The sequence below is a fragment of the Protopterus annectens genome, chromosome 3.part1 (genome assembly GCF_019279795.1).
Source record: "Protopterus annectens isolate FY-2018-M chromosome 3.part1, PAN1.0, whole genome shotgun sequence".
Lineage (NCBI taxonomy): Eukaryota > Metazoa > Chordata > Ceratodontiformes > Protopteridae > Protopterus > Protopterus annectens.
Genome location: NC_056732.1, coordinates 1,188,865,832 through 1,188,885,325, shown reverse-complemented (window position 1 = coordinate 1,188,885,325; position 19,494 = coordinate 1,188,865,832). Strand labels below are relative to the sequence as shown.

Below are 19,494 nucleotides of genomic sequence, written 5' to 3'. Positions count from 1 at the left end.
CTAGACTTGTTAAGCTTATGGGGCGGTAATTACCAGGGTCCGTAGTGGAGTGGGACCACAGTTAAAAACACATGTAAAAGCACATGTAAAACAGGCACATAACTGATACAAAGAGAAGCAAACATTTTTTAAATAAAATTTAGTAATGAAGATAGTGTCAAATAAGTGAGGGTAATAGGTAAATTGCAAATAAATCATCTCAATATTTTTATCAGTTGCCATATGTTTCCAACTCAGGACATTCCGCATCTATGGAAACTGGGAATTTGAACAAAGGATGTGTGCCATGTTCTCAAAAAGATATCATTAGAATATTGCGGAATTTTCATTAAAGAAGTCTTCCTTATGACACAGCTCAGCTACAGATGAAATTTATTCCCAGTTCTTATCATGGTTTTGATTTTGTACTGTAGTGAATCAACTAGGTTCCATCTATGATGAAAGACAGATTTAACTGCTGTTGTGTCACCAACATTGTGTTAGTCATTTTAATAATATTTCTTCTGGATGTTAGTTAAATTTTAGTTAATCAACATACACATATGCTTCGAAGTATGCACATGAAATGAAAATGTACAAGTTCTTAAAAAATCATGCAGCGTGCTCTGACTTAAGCATTACCATTACTTGCAGTTCAATTATAGCAGTTCAAGCCTGTTTGGAAATAAATTTTAAAGGTTAAATGAAATTCCAAATATGCCAAATATAGACTAGGTGAGACCATACTTTATATAGGTCATGTAAGTAAAAACAGTGTAAGGTTATGAGAAGGTATGTCTAGTGTTGGTGTAAGGGTCAAGTAAATCCAGTTTGTAAGCTGTAAAAAACACATTATACCAGATCTGCAGTCTGCCTCACTGTAGTGCAAAGCATCAAGATTTGCATTATAGTTTTCTCCTGTTTCCTATAATTGTAGGACATAGTCAACAACTAGCAATAAAAGAGTTTGTTTTTATTCCTAGATATAGCTGTGCCTTGTTCGTAATTCTGATTAGTCTGTAGTACATAGAATTCCATGATTGCACTCTAATATCAGGGGAGAAAGACTGGCTTGTTAAGCATCTCTTAGAGCTTTTAAGATTATGTGTCATGTTATGGATTAGTACTGCCCAGCAGAAGATAAACAGCTCTAAAAAATGTTAGGATACTTTCTTCTGTTGCACTTATAAACAAAAAGATCCATATATTTTATTTTCATTAGAATTATTTCACATGGGCAGTACCTGCAAATGATCAGTAGTGATCAGTATATTACATAGGGGAAACAATTGTAGAATAAATACAATAAAATAAAATAAAAAGGTAGGCAGAATAAAGTGTCTAACTGACTTTAAAGCTTTTCTCTCTCTTCACTGGGACACTTAATTTCTGCCTGCTATCTGTTTTGCAGGTCTAAGTGTTTTTCCAGCTTTCAATGGCCTTGAAAGCTGGTAAAGCGCTTTGTGCTCCTACACTTTCTTGTCTGTAACTGGTAGTACATGGAGTAGATAAAGTTCCATACACTAGAAAGAGTTATGATCAAGTCTCGCTGATCATGACCCTTATTATTTGTTCTTGACATGGATGTCAAGAAATTCACCTCTCAAATTTCATTCTGGAGGTTTATCTCTTGTCATCCATGTCTTTAATACTTAATAAGTTGGTTATGATCAGGCACTTAATCATAATCCTCTATGTTAGTTTTAGAGACTGGATTCTGGAATCCATGCATTCTGCAGAAAGATCAAATATACTACAGATAATTTCATCCATATCATGTCCCTCTGTCTTCACCATCCATTTCAGGTTGTATAATGATTATAAGCTATGCATGCTTCTCAAGTTTCTTGGGAATTTGCAAATGTGATTGTATTGTCTAAAATCGTGTTCTTTTTCTAGGGCCTCTCTTTGGAGCTCCTGTGTAGTTCTACCTCTATTAGCTCTGACGTGGATGTCTGCTGTTCTGGCCATCACAGACAGAAGATCGGCTCTCTTTCAGATTCTGTTTGCTGTATTCGATTCGTTAGAGGGCTTTGTTATTGTCATGGTTCATTGCATTCTCAGAAGAGAGGTAGGTCACTATGTTGTACTTCTGTTGTAGAATGGGTACAATATAGTATGGTGCACATTATAAAAGATAAGCATTTCTAACTGCAAATTTTGAAGTAGCAACTATGCTTCTGCAGAAATTAGGTAAGCATGAAAGTAAAAAGTAGGAAGTTCATATATACAGAGAATGTAGAAAAATAGTTAACACAAAGAAGTAGGAAAGTAAATAACAAAGGTAGCTTAATTAACAGGAATATGTCCTACATTCTGTGCACCATTGTTCCGCTGTGGCGACCCCTAACCTGGAAAAGCTGAAAGGAGAAGAAGATGTCCTGCAAATGAATAACATCTGTGTCAGTTTAGAACTTTTATATTTATTTATTTATTTATATTTTGTTGACCATGTTGGTTCTGCTGGGCTGAGCTCATATTTAAAGGAGCACTGGGGAAAACACAAAAAGGTAACATAAAATGTACAAAGGTCATCATTTACACAGAAACAGGTTAAAAAGTAAAGCAGTTTTTGATAAGTAGGGGGTAGTACTGCAACAACTTGTATAAATACTTGCTGTGCAAATGTGAGAGGAAGGTTATTAATGAAGACAGTGTGGGAGACTGACCTCAGGGAGAAATAGAGATAAGCAAAGCTGGGTAAGCTGAGTGAATGCAAGTTGAAGAGGATGATACTGCGTGATCCAGATTGTATGATAATAATGTTGTGTGAAGCCATATGCATGAAAAGATAAGGTAGTATTAAGGTGTGATCAGCAAGAGTTTTTGAAGTATGAAAAGTTACTGGCATCATGCAGGTCTTGAAAGAGAGAATTCCACAGCATAGCTAGAAAATGTATTTTGGCATAATCTCCTAATTTGATGGATGTTCATTTTATGTCAGGAAGATTTTCATTGATTGACCTTACGGGTCTTCAAGCTTTGTAGTGTAGGTAGGTAAGACAGCGAGGAGCATATGTAATTATATAGCAGCTTGTGGGTAAAAGTAAGATGGATGTAGCTACTTCTGTTGGAGAATGTCATCCAGGCTAGATGGTTTAGTATAACACACGTATAAAATTTATTCAGCAGTTATGCAGCAAACTTGGTTATTTTGTAATACATGGATTTTGATTTGTGGAGAAGTGACTTGTTTAGGTTTCCATTGGATGGGGTTTCTTAAAGCAGTTTAGAAGTAATTTTTGAGAATTTGCCAAGGTGATTCTATTTGATGGGGTTCTGCACCATCTTATGAGTATTGTATACTACGTTGTTCAAGTCTTGTGAAAATGAAAGTTTGTTATCAGTTGTGACTCCTAGGTATGTCTAGTGGCCTATGGTATGGATATTGTTGTGGTTGACTGAGGACAGAGGAGAATATTTCCTTTGTACTTTTTTTGACAATTAAAAAACATACTTTTTTCTTTGCTTTTACAGTAAGTTTAGATTCATAAAGCCAAGATGCAAGTGTAAGGATTTATATATACATGTCAGACAGTTTTTGCCATATTGTGTGCACTGCAGATGATGGCAAGATCTTCTGCTTATTGTAGTAGTTTTGTACCATCAGTGTAATGAGACATGTCACTTGTAAAAATAGTGAAAACTAATGGGCCAAGAATGCTACCTTGAAGTGCGCTGATGTCGGTTGTGATTTTGAAAAATATGTATCAGTTGCACTATAAAGACTGAGTTCTGTTGGTTAAGTTAACTTTTGAGCCATTGAAGTACTGTGTTTGGGCAGCCCATACCTTATAACCTGTTTAGAAGTAAAATACTGTTGGCTATATCAAAGACTTTTAAGAAGTCAGTGAATAGGGCTGCTGTGAGTTTTCTAATGTCACATTCAGAGCCATTTCAGTCTATTAATTTAGCCAGCAACATTTGAATGCTATGATCTGGATGAAACCCATGTCAGATTGTATTAATTATATTATGAATGGTAAGGGAGTGCATAAGTTGTAAGTGTATATTTATTTCTAAGACTTTTTATAGGGGCTGAGAAAGGAGATGGATCAGTAGTTTAAAACTTTTGATTTATCTCCACCTTTAAATAAGGGAATAAGTTTTGCTACTTTACAAATATGGAACGATTCTATCTCGTAGGCTTTGAGTTGTTAGAATGATTAGGTGGTATAAGATGTGATTCAAAATCTGTTTTAGAAAACATGAAGGAAGTTTGTCCATTGAGGGTAAACCATACGACTTCATTTTGTACAATTTTTTTATTTCTTTTACTGTGATTATGCAAAATGTGGTGTTTCACTGGGTTCTGTGGGTGGAGTGCCATGATTATCCTCCGATGAGTGTTTATCAGTGATTAGTTTAAAATGTATTGCAGATGTATTGCAGAGAGTACTTGCACCAGCTTCTGAATAAAGAAAACCCCACAAATGTTGTAGTGCCCCAGACACAGCCTACAATTAAAGAAGAGGAAGTGTCCACCTTAGAAGTAGAACAGCACAAAAGAAAATAAAGTTAGGGAAAACAGCAAGCTCAAATGAGCTCACAGCATATATGATCAAGATGTTGGATAAGATAGGGAGAAAATGGCACCTGAGGGTATTTATAGAAGTATGGAGAGAAAGGTGCATCCCAGATAAATGAAGAATAATCATACCAGTACCAGTGTACAAGAACAAAGGGGACATCCACAACTCTGGGCAGAACAGAGGTATCGGACTCCTGTAACAGGAGAGGGTAATTGATAAACAGATATGCAGAGTAGAAAGTAAGATGGGAGATGAACAGTGTGGATTCAGGTCAAGATGCAACACAACCACCCTGATGTTTGCAGTGAGACAAATAGTTGAGAAGAAGTTAGAAATGAGAAAAGAGTCCAACTAGGCATTCTTAGACTTGGAGAAAGTATATGACAATGTCCCAAGAAAGCTGATTTGGACAGTCATGTGGTTGTTTGAAGTCTCAGAAATATCAGTAGAATTAGTGCAGGCTATATACTAGGTCCCAATGTTTCAAGTGTGAACAGTGTTTGAGCTCACTGAGGAGTTCGTAGTGGGAGTGGGTGTTCTTCAAGGTCCAACTCTGACCCTATGCTGTTCACATTAGCAAACAAGTTGGAGTGGACATATCATCAAAGCTATTGTTTGCAGATTTTGTGGTATTACAGGCAGAATCTGAGTAAGAACTTCAGCAAAGAATAGGAATATAATGGAATGCAATACTGAAGGCACATGGAATGAAACGGAATATAGAGAAGACAGCTGTAATGGCAGCAAATGGGGGAAATCATAAGAAGTTGAGAACTGAGATAGAAGAGAAAATATTGCAATAGGTTAGCAGCTTCAAGTATGGCGGGGGGGTGTTTGAGGAGAAGAGAAGTCTGAATGAGAAGGCTCAAGCTGGAATCAGAGGGACTTCAGCCAACTGGCACAGAGTGTCAGGGGCAGTGTATGACAGAAGAATGCCAAAAAAGCTGAAAAGAAAGGAGTACAAAACAGTGTTGAGGCCAGTACCACTGTATGTTACAGAAGCCTGGTCAGTAAAGGCAGAACAGTTGTGGAAGCTGGAGGTGAATGTGATGAAGTGCCTGTGATGGGCGGTAGGATGCACACTGTGACACATACAAACACATGAGGAAATCAGAGCAGAAGCCAAAGTAACTCCATTTGCACATAAGGTCAAAGAGAACAGTTTGCTCACATTATTTATTTATTTATTAATTGACATTTGGTGACTGGGAATGTCCAACAAGGTCAGGGACCCATTTTCAGTGGAGGCCCAGGGAAAGAAGCTCCCAAACACATACAAACATAAAAGGTTTTACAGTTATAACTAAACATTGCATGTGTTACTAGTAACAAGTACAGACATTAATACCTCTTACAGTTATTCCTAAGCATATATATATATTTTTAGACATAATACAATTTATCATGTGGATAGATAACATTTGTAGCAGACTGTAAACAGTTCAGTCAAAATTCTAGTTTATAGTTGTACATTAATGGCAGAGCATATTAAGTTATACAGAAGACATAAAAAGGAGTTCTGCTTTGTGTGTAATAAAGGGAAATGTTAAGTAATGGTAGTAAAACAGGGAAGAGTGTATGACTGAATAGAAATAGTAGTAGAAGTAAGGGATTATTGAAGAGATGGCGTGATGAAAAGGAAGTAAATGTGGAATATATTCTGTATGAGATATAATAGAATATTATAGAGAGAATTGGTAGGGAAATTAATGTGATATTCTATGAGGAATAAGCGACCCCTAACCGGGAAAAGCCGAAAGACACAACAACATAGTGAGAGATTTGTCAAGAAGAAGCAGGTATAATAGATACGATAAGAAGATGTATTGAAGGAGTTCAGGAGAGTTGGAAAGGAGCCATTAGTGAAAATACAAGTTTCCAGGTGATAGGAAGAAAGATAATAATGAAAGGTAAAGGATAGGCAGTATGGGGGGAAAGAATAAGTCATGAGAGATAGATTAATTCTGTTAGTCTTTAGTTAAGCAGCAAGGGCAAATATGAATGTTGAGAAAATGATTTTTTAGTGTAAGTGTGTAAGTGTATAAGTCTTAAAGGAATCTAAGGCACCAATATTTGGAGGTAGGTCATTCCATAGTCTTGCAGTGGTATAGGAGTAGAGACTATGTCCAGCTGTTTTGTTAACTGTGCATACATTTAAAAGCTGTTTATTTGAGGAACAGAGATTTTGGGATGGGGTGTAGCTGTAAGATAGGTTTAAGACAGGGGAACCGTCCAGTTTATAAATGAATTTATGTGCATGAGTTAACTGTACAAAGTTAAGGTAATGGAGGAATTCCAGCCATTTCAGTTCCTTGAGGTCATGAAAAGCAGAAGCGTGAAGAGGACTACAGGCAGACAGGAAGAAGGCAATAGAAATCCAGCAAAGAAGTGAATGGATTGTGTGAGAGAATATCTATGATAGTCAAGCATGACTGTAGAAGAGGGTAAAAGAATAACTTTGAATTGAGAGAGATGGCAACAGTTGACACGACACCCCAACCTCACATAGAAAATGGGGAAAAGGGAGGTTGATTGGATAATAGTGGTGCACAGGTAGCTTTGTAGTTTGGGAGTTTTAGTGGATTGTTGACAAATTGAGTAGTCCTCCCTGTTTTCCTATTACATTTATTCATGAAACCTGTTTTTTTTCTTACATTTGTGAAGAGTAGTCATGTTTATCTAGGCAAAATTGTTTTGGGAGTTTATTTCTCAGTTCCTTATATTGAAGGAGTGATTGTGGGTTGCCTGTGTGCTTTCATTCCAGGTAACATCTCTGAGATTCATGAGGTTTTGGTGTTTGTGTACCAAGGAAATGGATGTGTTGCTTATTCTGAATAATCTGTCAGGAATGGATTCACTTCAAAATCTCGAAATTCTGAAACATCAAATTTCATATGATTGAGACCATATGATCGATGTTTAGAAATATCAACATTCCAAAACAAATCAAAAAAAAAAACAAAACAACAATTTACATGTTTCTGCAGGGGGGGGTAAGCCCCCTGCACCCCCCACACTCCCACTACTTAAATATTCCAACTTCTAGATTGCACTACAGCGAAGAAAAGGGAAATCTCCCATTCTGCCCTGTATGCAGATCTCCGTTCACAATGTTGGATTCCAAAAGTTCAATCATATGGTCTCAGTCATATGAAATTCGATCTTTCAGGATTTCGGCATTGTGAAGTGTTCCCGTCAGGAACATACTTATCTATGATGGATATAAGGGTCTGATTGAAGAAGTTAGTGCCCTGGTCTATGAGTCAAAACAGTTTAGTATTTTCCAGTTGATTAACTGAATGTCAAGACCGACTGTATTAGTAGCCTGTTCCATCTTCAGATTAGTTTTTGTTGTTTCTTCATATGGTATACATAAACTGTATGGGATTGTTTATGGGATTGTAGTCACTGAGGTCACTTGATAGGGTACCACTAATAATAACGTTGGGTGGCTGTCTAGCGAAAATTTAGTCTAGTGTGTGATATTTAATAATAAAGTTGGGAGTCTGTCTAGTAAGAATCCAGTCTAGTGTGTAATATTTATTAATTTTTTGGGTTGATCCTAGTGGGTGAGGCTGTTAGTTGTGTGTGCAGGCATGGTGCTTGAATTTGCAGTTTGGCATCGATTCATTTTGTGTAGATTAATGTATGTTAAAATGTCTGAGCAGAAGACGCTCATTTGTACAGTTATTTGTAAATTAGTCAAGGCAGGTAGGTAGAGATTTGCCATCTGATTAAGAGTTGGCATAAATTACACCAACATGAAGGTGTCTGTTATTTGTTTGAGTGAGTGTAACCACAGGTTATTCAGCTCCAGGGATGCCTTTAGGTTATGTTGGGTTCAGGTTAGTAGTGAGTGAGTCCCTGATCATGATAAGGACTCCACCAGTCTATAGTGTAGATTTGTTTGTAGAGTTGTAAGTGGAGTTCAGAGTCTGTGATTGCAAGTTTTACCCAGGTTTCAATTATGTCTAAAATGTCACAGTTATACTGCTCCAATCATATTTGTAATTGACTAATTTTGTTGCATATGTGTCTAATGTTATTGCTTGTAATCCTTAATAAGTCTTTAGAGTTCTGAGGTAATTGGATAGGAGTGTGCAATGGGTCTGTGATTGTGGTAGGGTTTGTTCTGAGATTTAACTTAGTGTCTCCTGAATAAAGTAATGAGAGTGTTGATGTTTAACTACTGTGGATTAATATGTGTTGATTGTATTGAATTACAAACTTGGATTACTGCTATTTGCATTTCTGAGGAGGGAGGTATTTTGTTATGGTATTGTAGAACTGTGTAAGGTTAAGCATGGGTGGAAAGATGATTGGAATGGTTTTAATACAAACTGCCAATATTTTCAGAGTACAATGTGAGAGGTAATGAGTCAAAAGTATAGGTTAAGAGGGGTAGTGTTAAGAATTGAATGACTATTGTTGTAGGAGAAATGTTCACTTTGCAGCTCACTGACACAGAAGTTAACTGTATTCTAAGATAGACTCATACTTTCATAATCTACCATAGAGAGAAGAGTGGTAAAGTTTAAATAATTGTCTGTGTTTAAATGGGTAGAGGTTCAAATTAGTTTGTAGGTGTGGTTGGGAGAGTTTATATATAATAGTTTGGGGGGGTGCTGGGGAATTGCGTCACTGAATTTAATAAAACATAATCTGGCAAGCCCCAAAAGAATATGACATTTTTAGGAATAAGTACATTATAGATATTAAACATAAGCTTTTTTACATTCACATGTTGACAGTGATAAGCACCTTGAGTAAATGAGATTATGTACAGAAGAGTTAAAAGTAAGACAACAGCATTTGGTATGAGCTGTCTGTTGGTATTGGATTTGTAACCGCTTCTAGCCTTCATCCATTTAGTCTTGCATAGCACCTGAATCATGTCTGTATTACGAATTTGTGCCTAACAATTTTTATTCCAACATTGTTTATTTTATTGATACCATACTGTAGGAGCCATTTGCTCATTTGTGTTTCTTTACATTACCAGTTCTGAACTAGTGGAGGTTTCTCCCTGGGCCTTTGTAGAAAATTAGTGCTACTCAGTCTGACATCCCAAACAGATGAATAAAGATGTACATAGTTGTCTGTGAGTTAGCAGGAGAGTGCTAGAAGAAAGCAGGCATGGGATTCATAATGAAAGAGGACTGAGTGACAGGAGATTGGATGTTAGAGCAGTCAAAGGGATGCATAAGAGGACTGGGAGTGCATTCTTTACTGTCAGAGAATCTGTTATGGTAAAGCAGTTTGGTACAGATTATAGGTTCATAGGTAGGTACTAGGCTATCGGCCCTGGGGCCTATACAAGCCCAGCCAAAAAGGTACCCTGGCTTCTGCCACCCAAAAAAATTATTTTCCTGTGCCACTTTTGAGCAGAGCCACAGAGGTGATCCCCGGGGTGAATTTCCTATTTCCCATCCAATCATCAAGATTTTTCTGAAGATTGCTAATGAGGAGCTTTGTTCGATATATAGAGTTAGTTTATTCCAGAGTATGGGAAGTCTCTGGGACAGGAATCTATCCCTACGGCATGTTCTGTTTATTGTGGTGACAAGGTTTAGGTCCCTAGAGCATGTAGGTCAGAGGGATTGGGATTTCTTTAAGTGGAGCATATCCAACAGCTCTGGGTTTGACATAGCTTTGTATGTTAGGCAGAGATCACCTCTGAGTAGGCAATATGCGACGGAGTAAAGCTGGAGTTTTTTGAGATGGTCTGCATAGGGCATCTGTTTGAGGCCGGTAGTCCTCTTTGTGAGGTATTTCTGCGGCCTTTCCAGTTGTTGTAGATGTCTTGTGAGGTACATACCAAAAGGGGCATAGCACTCTATAATGGGTCTAATGAGTGATGAGTAGAGGGGAACAATTACCTCTTTTTTCTGGATGAGAAACCTTTTGTGATGAGGTGTGCCACGTAAAAGGATTTCCTGACTACTGTGGCGATGTGATTATCAAAGGAGAGACTGCTGTCCACCTGTGTCCCAAGGTCTCTTATTACACTTTCCGTGTTAAGTATACTACCGCCTATGTTGTAATTCATGGGTACAGAGTTTTTACCAAAGGGGATGACAATGCACTTTTTGGCATTGAGCTTGAGGCCATGCTTTGACACAAGGCATCTGTCTCAGTGAGGCCCTTTTGTAGGATGTCCACATCATTAGGAGTTTCGATTATGGCTCCTAGTTTGCAGTCATCTGCGAACTTCATTAGCCAAAGACCTTCTGTGTTAGCCTGTACTTCAGAGAAGTAGATACCAAACAGGAGAGGACCCAGGACTGAACCCTGTGGTACACCACTTGTCACTGGTCTGATGTCAGATTTGGAGTCTGCTACTTTCACAGTGTGAGTTCTGTCAGTAAGCCAGTTGGCAACCCATCTTGTGACATAGGGATTTATACCTAGTTTAGTGAGTTTATCTATAATTCCAGAGTGGGGGATGGTTTCGAAAGCCTTGGCAAGATCTAGATAGGCTGTGTGAACCACCTTACCCTTGTCTGCGGCTTTGGTGACTGCTTCAAAGAAGTCTATCAGGTTTAGGAGACATGATCTGCCTTTTACAAACCTGAACTGGGTGGGATCCAGAGTTTGGAGATCTCCAATGTCTTTGTTTATAAGTTCCATGATGATACGTTCCATGGCCTTGCAGACCAGGCTCATCAGGCTAATGGAGCTGTAGTTCCTGGGGTCCATGGTGACTCCCCCCTTGTGGAGTGAGATAACCATTGCTGTGCGCCATTCAGCAGGCACAATGCCTGAGGTGAGGCTATGATTGAACATGGTATTTAGGTGGGGGGCCAGTTTGTTCTGTAGTTCATGTAGAACGCAGCCTGGGATGTTGTCTGGTCCCATGGATGCTGTGCTCTTGGCTTTGGAGAGTGTGGTTTTTACCTGTGCAGCCGTGATTACAGGAACTTTGCATTCTTCCGGTACAGAGATGGGCTCTTTAGGGGGTGAGAGAGGGGTAAAGTTAGCACTGAACTTATCTGCCAGGATGTTGGCAATATCAGTTGGGTCTGTAACTCAGAGCAGATCTGAGCATTGCCATTGAGATTCTTGACATAGCTATAGAATGCTTTGTGGTTGTCTTTAGAATCAGTGGCGATTTTGTTTTCGTAACTAGTTTTGGAGGATTTTATCAGGGATCGCAGCTTCTTACTGAGGCTGACCAGGGAGCTCCTCCACTCATGGGATTTTACTCTCTTTTGCAAGAGTTTCTTCCTTCTGTTGTACAGTTTGTTTATGGCAGGGGACCACCAGATTGGCATCCTTTTTTTGGAGGATAGCATCTTGGTTCTGTTTGGGATAGCACGATCCATGCACTCATTTAAGTGCTTATATAGTGCAATTGTGTAGGATTCAGTAGTCGTAACTGTATTGTCCATCTGCATGGGTGTCATGAAGTTTACCACTTCTGTCTTAAGAAGCATGAAGTTGGCTTTGGAGAAATTTTTTACCATGGTTTCCTTAATGGGGGGTGGAGGCAGGATGTGGATATCTAGGGTAATTAGCTTATGGTCGGATCGGACCAATGAGGCATTGACTTTAGCTGTGGAACACCGGTCACTCATATTGGTAATGACTAGATCTAGGATATTGTTGCCCCTGGTGGGGGTGTGGATAAGTTGATCCAGGGCATTGGAGTTTATGAATTCCAGAAAGCGTTGAGTGAAGAAGTTGGTACATGAGAAGTTTTCCCAGTTAATGGTGGGGTAGTTGAAATCACCCATTATTAGGGTGTTTGGTTGAACCCTAATATTTTCCAGTACATCAAGAAAAGAGGAGTGGGAATCCTGGGGCATGGTGGGTGATCTGTAGCAAGCTACAGTTTGGATTGCAGTTTTGTCCAGAGTTAGTTGCACTTGGATAACCTCGGCTGTATTATGCTGAGCAACTAGCCTGGCGGTGTGGATATCCTTAATGAATATGGACACACCTCCGCCTTTGGTGTTCTGGTCCAGGTTACATGGCCGAAAAGTGTGGTATGAGTTATAGCCTGGTAGTGCAGGGGTGCTCTCTGGAGCCTTGAACCAGGTCTGAGTCACTGCACAAATATCGATGTTCTCCATTTTAAGGAGTGCCTCGAGTGAGTGCATTTTGAGATTTAGACTTCTAGCATTGAGTAGCATCACCCTCAGTTTTTGCTTGCCTGTACCCGTTACAGTGGTGAATTTGTCATTTGAACCTTGCCTAAAAAAAGCACTATAGGAGCAGCAAGAACCTTAGCCAGTATCCAGAATCCCAGGGGTGACAAGTGCAGGCCATCTCTGGCAAAGCATCGTGGTCTGTCAACCATGTCATCCCAGGCAGACAGATACTGGATCCCTTTAGAATGAGACCAAAAGCTTAGCCAATAGTTGAAGTCAATCATTTTGTCCTTGTAGTGTGGCATCATGCTACTCAGGGCTAGGGTCATACCTGCCTGGGCTACAAGATCGGAGAACTCTTTCCTGTCTCTTTTCATGTAGTCCAGGGAGATATGTCTCAGGTTGTTCACACCAACATGGACAATGACAGAGTCATATTTGTATGTGCTGTGGAGTGACCTGAGTGTGTGAGTTATGTGGCGGATCCTGGCACCCGACAGGCAGCTGACAGTAACCTTCTCCTTGTTTAGCCTGGTGGATGGGACATCAGTGTGCCTGACTATAGAGTCACCTATGACTAGTGTGTTGGGTACATTGTTTTGCCGTATTGGCTGTGGTTGAGTGGCACACTGAGTCTGCGAGCTATGTGTCATTTGGGTTGTGTTGGGGGGTGGTGGTTGCTTGCATTTCTGCTTTGGAGGTCTCTGTTGCTTGAGCAGATTATTATTGAGAGCCTCCACGAATGTTTTTGTGTTTCTATGGGTGGATTTTGGTGGTGTAGATTTAGTGAGACTATGTGATGAGTGTGGTATGGTGCAAGTGTTTACCTTCTCCTCTTGACTGTCAAGTTCAGTCTTGATTGGAGAGAGCTTTACCTCCAGTTTGGCTAGATAAGTGCATCTCTCACAGGTTGTAGTGTTGGGTGGTAGGAGGAGAGGGTTGTCTGTGTACATGAGGCAATTTCTGCATTGCCCCAAGATGCCCAGATTCATCAGATAGACTGGAGAGAACACTGGGAGCTGACCCTTGGACATGCCTGAATAAAAAAACTATTTTCCTCTAGATAAGTGAGGAAAGTGAGTACAAGAGCTGTTTTTCTCTAAGCAAGTGAGGAAAGTAAGTACCAAAACTGTTTTCCTCTAAGTAATGAGGAAGGTTGAGTGCTCTAGTAATTAGTAGTTTATTTAGTGCTTACAAGTTCTGAACAAGTGCTGATCACGAATAAGCAAATTCAAGTGCTAAAAGTAAGAATCTGTATCTGGACTAATCTAGTTACAGGAAAGGGGGGAAACAAGTGCAAATGTGGGCTTTTACATCAGAAAGTTGAGAGAGATGGAAAAACTGCCCAAACAGCCAATAACTACAATTTCTGGGCCAGAACCACTCCTTATGTGGTAGATAGGTTACCTAGTGCTTACCACTCCCACTGATAAGCTAGAAGGCTTCCCTCCAACACAGAAAGCTTGGGGAGGGGGGCTCAGAAGCTTGCATACAGTCCTGGATACAGCATATCTGAATCTGGACTACACTAGTTACAGGAAAGGAATTTTTTTTATATATACAGAAAAGTAGCTAAAACAGCAGTCAAAACAATTCAAATGCAGTGCAAGCTAGCACACTTGAGTATGTAGCAATGTTAGACCAAACAGTTTAAAAAATGCAATTAAATTAAAAAATGACTAAAAACAATGCAGAAGGAGTCTGTTAGGTAGAATAAGGTAAAGAGATGGGACTGGGGGGAGTGTCCCAGATCAAATCTACAGTGGGGGCGGGCAACTGCAAAAACCTCCAAATTTAAGCAACAACACAGGAATAGGGAGGGTGGATATGGGAAACCAACACCTTCAGCAGAGATCTGAAAAACTATACAGTGAAGCAAAAATAACAGTGCACAACTCTGAAGTCAGCCAGCAATGATATAAAATTAGTCAAACAACAATTACCAGTACACAACTCTGAAGTGCCAGAAAAATATACTCAGTTCTGTATATCTCCAGATAGTTTGAAGAGCATACTTTCAGGACACAGGAAGGCTCCAGCAATGATATGCAGACTTTTTTTACTAAGAGGGTCTAACTTTATGCAAGTAATCCTTGAGATGGTCAGATAACACACAGGATGTAAAACCAGTTATACCAACTTAAGACACAGAGAAATAGGGAGGGGGAAAAACACCTTCAGCAGAGATCTGAAAAACTATACAGTGAAGCAAAAATAACAGTGCACAACTCTGAAGTCAGCCAGCAATGATATAAAATTAGTCAAACAACAATTACCAGTACACATCTCTGAAGTGCCAGAAAAATATACTCAGATCTGTATATCTCCAGATAGTTTGAAGGGCACTCTTTCAGGACACAGGAAGGCTCCAGCAATGATATACTGCACACATTTCACTTTGCTTATTTTTCCCCCAAGTTGTTTTTCTCTTTGTCATTCTTAAGCAGCAGCCCTCCTGTTATGTGACTGGCCTCTTTGTTCCCACTTGGTGAAAGTTGATCATGGGTGGCCATCACTTAGACAGACATCAGAGGTATCTGTTTAGCAGTAATCAAGTCCCCAAGTAGCCGATGTGCATGTTAAGAGACAAGCGGGCTACAGTTCACTCCCTTTAACAGCTGCATGCTCTCATGTGCACAATGAAGGCTACCACATTAATTTAGCTTTTCAGGGCCAAGACACATCGGTGATTTATGTGCTACATGCTGGATACCTCCCCTGAAGAGAAAGCTGCCATTGCAGAGCCCAGACGACCTCCCCTCCCCTGGGCAAGCTGGTGCACTCTGCTGACTGCCACCTTTCCTTACAAAGTCTTTCATCTGCCAGCTTTCTGGTTGATGAGACATTATCTGAACTATGGAAACAGCAAGGGTGTTTGTTGTAAAAGTTCCTGTCTGGTCAGCAGCTTCATAAAGCCAAATTGTTAAAGTGTTGGAGAGGTTTGCAGACTGTTTGTGTATCAAAGCTGAGCTCTTTACTACTTTGCCAGTTAGGTTCTAAGAGTAATACACAAAATACAAGAATATGCACAAGTAACATTAATGTATAAAAATAATTAGATGATCACATCTTGGTACCCCCACCTTATTAGCTATTCCTTCAATTTATTACATAAAACTGTATTTGTATTTTTAAAAGAAGAATGTAGCTCTTTACAACGTGCTAACCATAACATGTATAGGGTAGACATTAAAACAAAGTCCATTCTGGTTATTGCTAGTGTCCAAAATGTTCCATAGTTGCCATACAGGCATTTTTCCAATGTTAGCGGAAACAAAGAAATGTTCGTTGAAATAATGCCCAGGTTCTAAGATCACCAAGAAGAAGCTGATCATTCAACTTGAGTGCAACTCAGAAGTATCATATGTTGTCAACATTCTAAGAATGCCTGCAGAGCTGCTTATGTAGAAGTCAGCACACTTTATTCTGAGAATATGGGAAGATTTATTGTTTCGTTGTAGAACATTTTATATATGAAAATGTCATTAGCTCTGACTGCTAGTTCAAGAATTATTAGATTTCATATTTAGCAATTGCAGCTGGCGAAGAGAGGTGAAATATTGCCTTACAGTAAATCAGTGAGAACAGCATGGTTTCTGCCTAACATTAGTCTGAATTATGTCATAAATTATTTATTATGCCCTGGTTTTCTGTGGATTTTCTCTGCTCTCTGTATTATATGACATGGATACTTTATCTCTTGATCCAGTTGAAAGTACAGCTATATGGGCTAAAATATCGCTACAGTAGCATCACTGGAAAAAGTTGAGTCAATAATACACACTCCTGCTTTCGTCAAGTGATTTTGCACCACATAGCAGAAGCTTTATCTTGGAGACACTCAGAAGGTACCTAATGTGGCAGTTTTGCCATAGCATTTTTAAGCTAAAAAGGTCAAAATTGACACTGTCATGAATAGTTGAAGAACAATAATATTATTAATGAATTATAGTATTGTATAATTCATTATGGAAGGCCTGCTATAGTTATGCAAAATATAATTTACAAAGCCTGAGAACAGGAGGTCTCAGACACAGAACATCAAGTGTTTATGAGAATTATTTTTGAACACAGTATGAAGACACCTTACCGACATCTCATTTATAATAGTTTGGACAAGCAGAAAAATCCAGAATAATCCATATACAGCACTTTCATCTTGCTTATGAGCCATTCTTGGTCTAATGCATCAGAAGCTTAATATGTTCTAGAAGACATCCCGTGTGGTGCAATGAAGTGTGTCTGTGCAAAGATGGCTTGCTGAGTCACAATGTATGAATCCAATCTCGAGAACTTTTTTAATAGCTTTTTTTCAAGTCAGGGTCATGGCCACTCTTATCATACATAGGACTTCACACTTGCACCTATGCAGAATATATTAATGCATCCAAACTGCTGTATCATTACTGTTTTTTTTAATCTATAAATTTTATTTTTCTTTTAATAATTGTGTTTTCAATATTCTTGCCACAGTATTTCAAATTTATAGAGCTTTTCTCCCCAGTCCTTTGTTGAAAAGGGGTCTTAAATGGATGGCCCAGCTAGATCATCCCAGTAAACAAAGACATAAAAATAAATATCACGATGACATGGGCCATTACCCTCCAACTGAATACTCACTTTCAGAGCTCATTTGAGCAAGTGAGTTTTGCAGAACTATCCAAACCCATTCTGGATTAATGCTGCCTATGCTGCTTTGCATTCTGTCCTTTATCCATCATAAAGAGTATGCATCTCCTAATACTGATGAAATGGTTTGCACCACACCCTGTCATGAACCTGTTCTGTTTTTCATTGTATTCAGTCAGCTGTTAATATGTCATGTTTTCCATTATTGTAACCAGGATTCTGATAAAAACAACAAGCTGGATATGCTCATTGTTTTCCCTTCAGCATCAGTTTCAAATTTATTAAACTGCTTAAATACCTAAGCACTTGAGCAAAAAATAAAATTAAGAATACTAATACAGATAAAATGAACAATAAAAACAGGACATTACATGGCTGAAGCACTAAACAACAGTAAATAATAATAAAAACAAGCAGTAAAAGCAAAGCATGACTGTCAGTGAATATAAGTGTTAAATAAAAACATATGACTGGATTAAGTCATGTTCATTAAGGAGCATGTCAAATAAATATAATTTTATGTAGTTCTTGAAGTTCTCTCAAAGCCACTGAGATGATTAACATCAAAGATGCACAGCCTGAATAGCAAATGAATGGATACCAGATGCATTCCATCATGCTGAATGACTACCACCATCCCCTGGGAATTAAAGCAGAATGCCTAAAAGAAGCAGTTAGGAAAAATGAATTTCTTCTGCTAAATGGGAAGCATGTCACTTTTGTATATTTCTTTATGTTTTGATCTTATATATGGTTACACTGTTATATTGTTCTGTGTATACCTGATTGACTTTTTTGTAAAGTTATTTTATTGAATTTTGATGTTTGAGATCTACTGTTATTGTTGTCTTGCTACATAAATGAATAAAATGAAATAAATTAATAAACCAATGCAATTGTAAATGTTGGTAATATAGTGCACCAGTAAGTAACTGTGCTGCTCGCATGTGCACTAGCTGTGGACAATGGCTCAGTTTTGAAAAGCACAGGGCAGAATAAATTGTAATACTTTAGAAAGGAGGAGACCAGAGCATGAACGACAGTAGGGAGATTATTTTGAAGAATCAAATCCTTGATCCTATGACGTGCTTCTCAGTGAAATTCAAGATGACTTTATACAGCTGACATCTGGTCTGTAAGTGTCAGCAGATTAAGAAAAAACTCCAAGATCACAACTCTTTGACAAAAGCTCAAATTTCTTGTTTATTGCTGCTATAAAAAATAAAGTAAAAGGTGGAAACAGAAATGTGGATAAATCTGTCACAGTGGCATGCTCTGCCTCAGCCTTAGTCTTGGATGTGTTGCACTTCAGTTGCTTATTAGATAGCTAAAGATGGAAGATCTCCCAGTCATCTGCAAGAGAATACCCACTCAACATATATTCCAGAGGGAAGGAAAATTAAAGTAAATTATGATCAGTACACCCGTGATATGCTAACCTCCTCCCTCTAGTAAGATCTGCTGATGTCACTATAAACTCTATGAAAAGAAGTGGATCAAAGATTGAGCACTGTTGCATTTTTACATTTTTTTTTTTTGGGGGGGGGGGTAAGAAATAATGAAGCTTTAGACTAACCTCTAGGTTTGACTTGAGAGACAGGATGCAAACCAGTCAAGGATTTTGGATGATAGTCCACATTAAAAATGCAGGCTATTTATCAGAAGGGTCTCTGTTATATGAACAAAAAATAAAGATCGCGAACCGCTGAAAAGTCGAAAATGCTGTTCTTTGAAATTGTTATTGTGGGGGGGTTGCACCCCCCCCCCCGCTAATTATATATACCAACTCCGAGATTGCACTACAGTGAGGAAAGGGCAAATTTACCAATCTTCACTGTACTGTGATCTCACAATAGCAATCTCGAAGAACAGCATTTTCGAAATTTAAGCCATTCGAGACCTTGATCTTTCATTCATCTAATAGGGACCTGATCAGAATACCATGATCAACAATGCAAAATATTGTGGAGAAGTTAAGAATGACCAGAACTGTATGGAAATGCTAACTTTTAGCAATAAGGAGATTATTCAGACTAACTGCTATATTGAGAATGAAAACTGAACTGGGAAGGGTCTATGGTTCCAATGACTGTAGCTCATAGAAAGCCTTTTCTTTTTTTTTTTTAAGAATCATTTCTTTATTGCTGTTATTAAAGTAACATGCTTGCATTATTCAGATTTCATTGAGACTCTCCATATCATTTCACATAACATGCTTCTTTATATTGTTGATTATAACATCATTCCTCTCATTGCTAATT

General features: G+C 38.6%; 1 protein-coding gene across 9 annotated transcripts in view; it reads left to right on the top strand.

Annotated features, from left to right (window-relative positions):
• Positions 1 to 19,494, top strand: part of ADGRB1 (adhesion G protein-coupled receptor B1) — a 4,264,735-nt gene that overhangs the window by 4,019,352 nt on the left and 225,889 nt on the right. For all 9 annotated transcript variants that reach the window (XM_044067288.1, XM_044067286.1, XM_044067290.1 and 6 more), the window contains one exon: positions 1,879 to 2,050. In XM_044067288.1, coding sequence (XP_043923223.1) covers positions 1,879 to 2,050 — 172 coding nt within the window. The remainder of the gene's footprint in view (positions 1 to 1,878; positions 2,051 to 19,494) is intronic.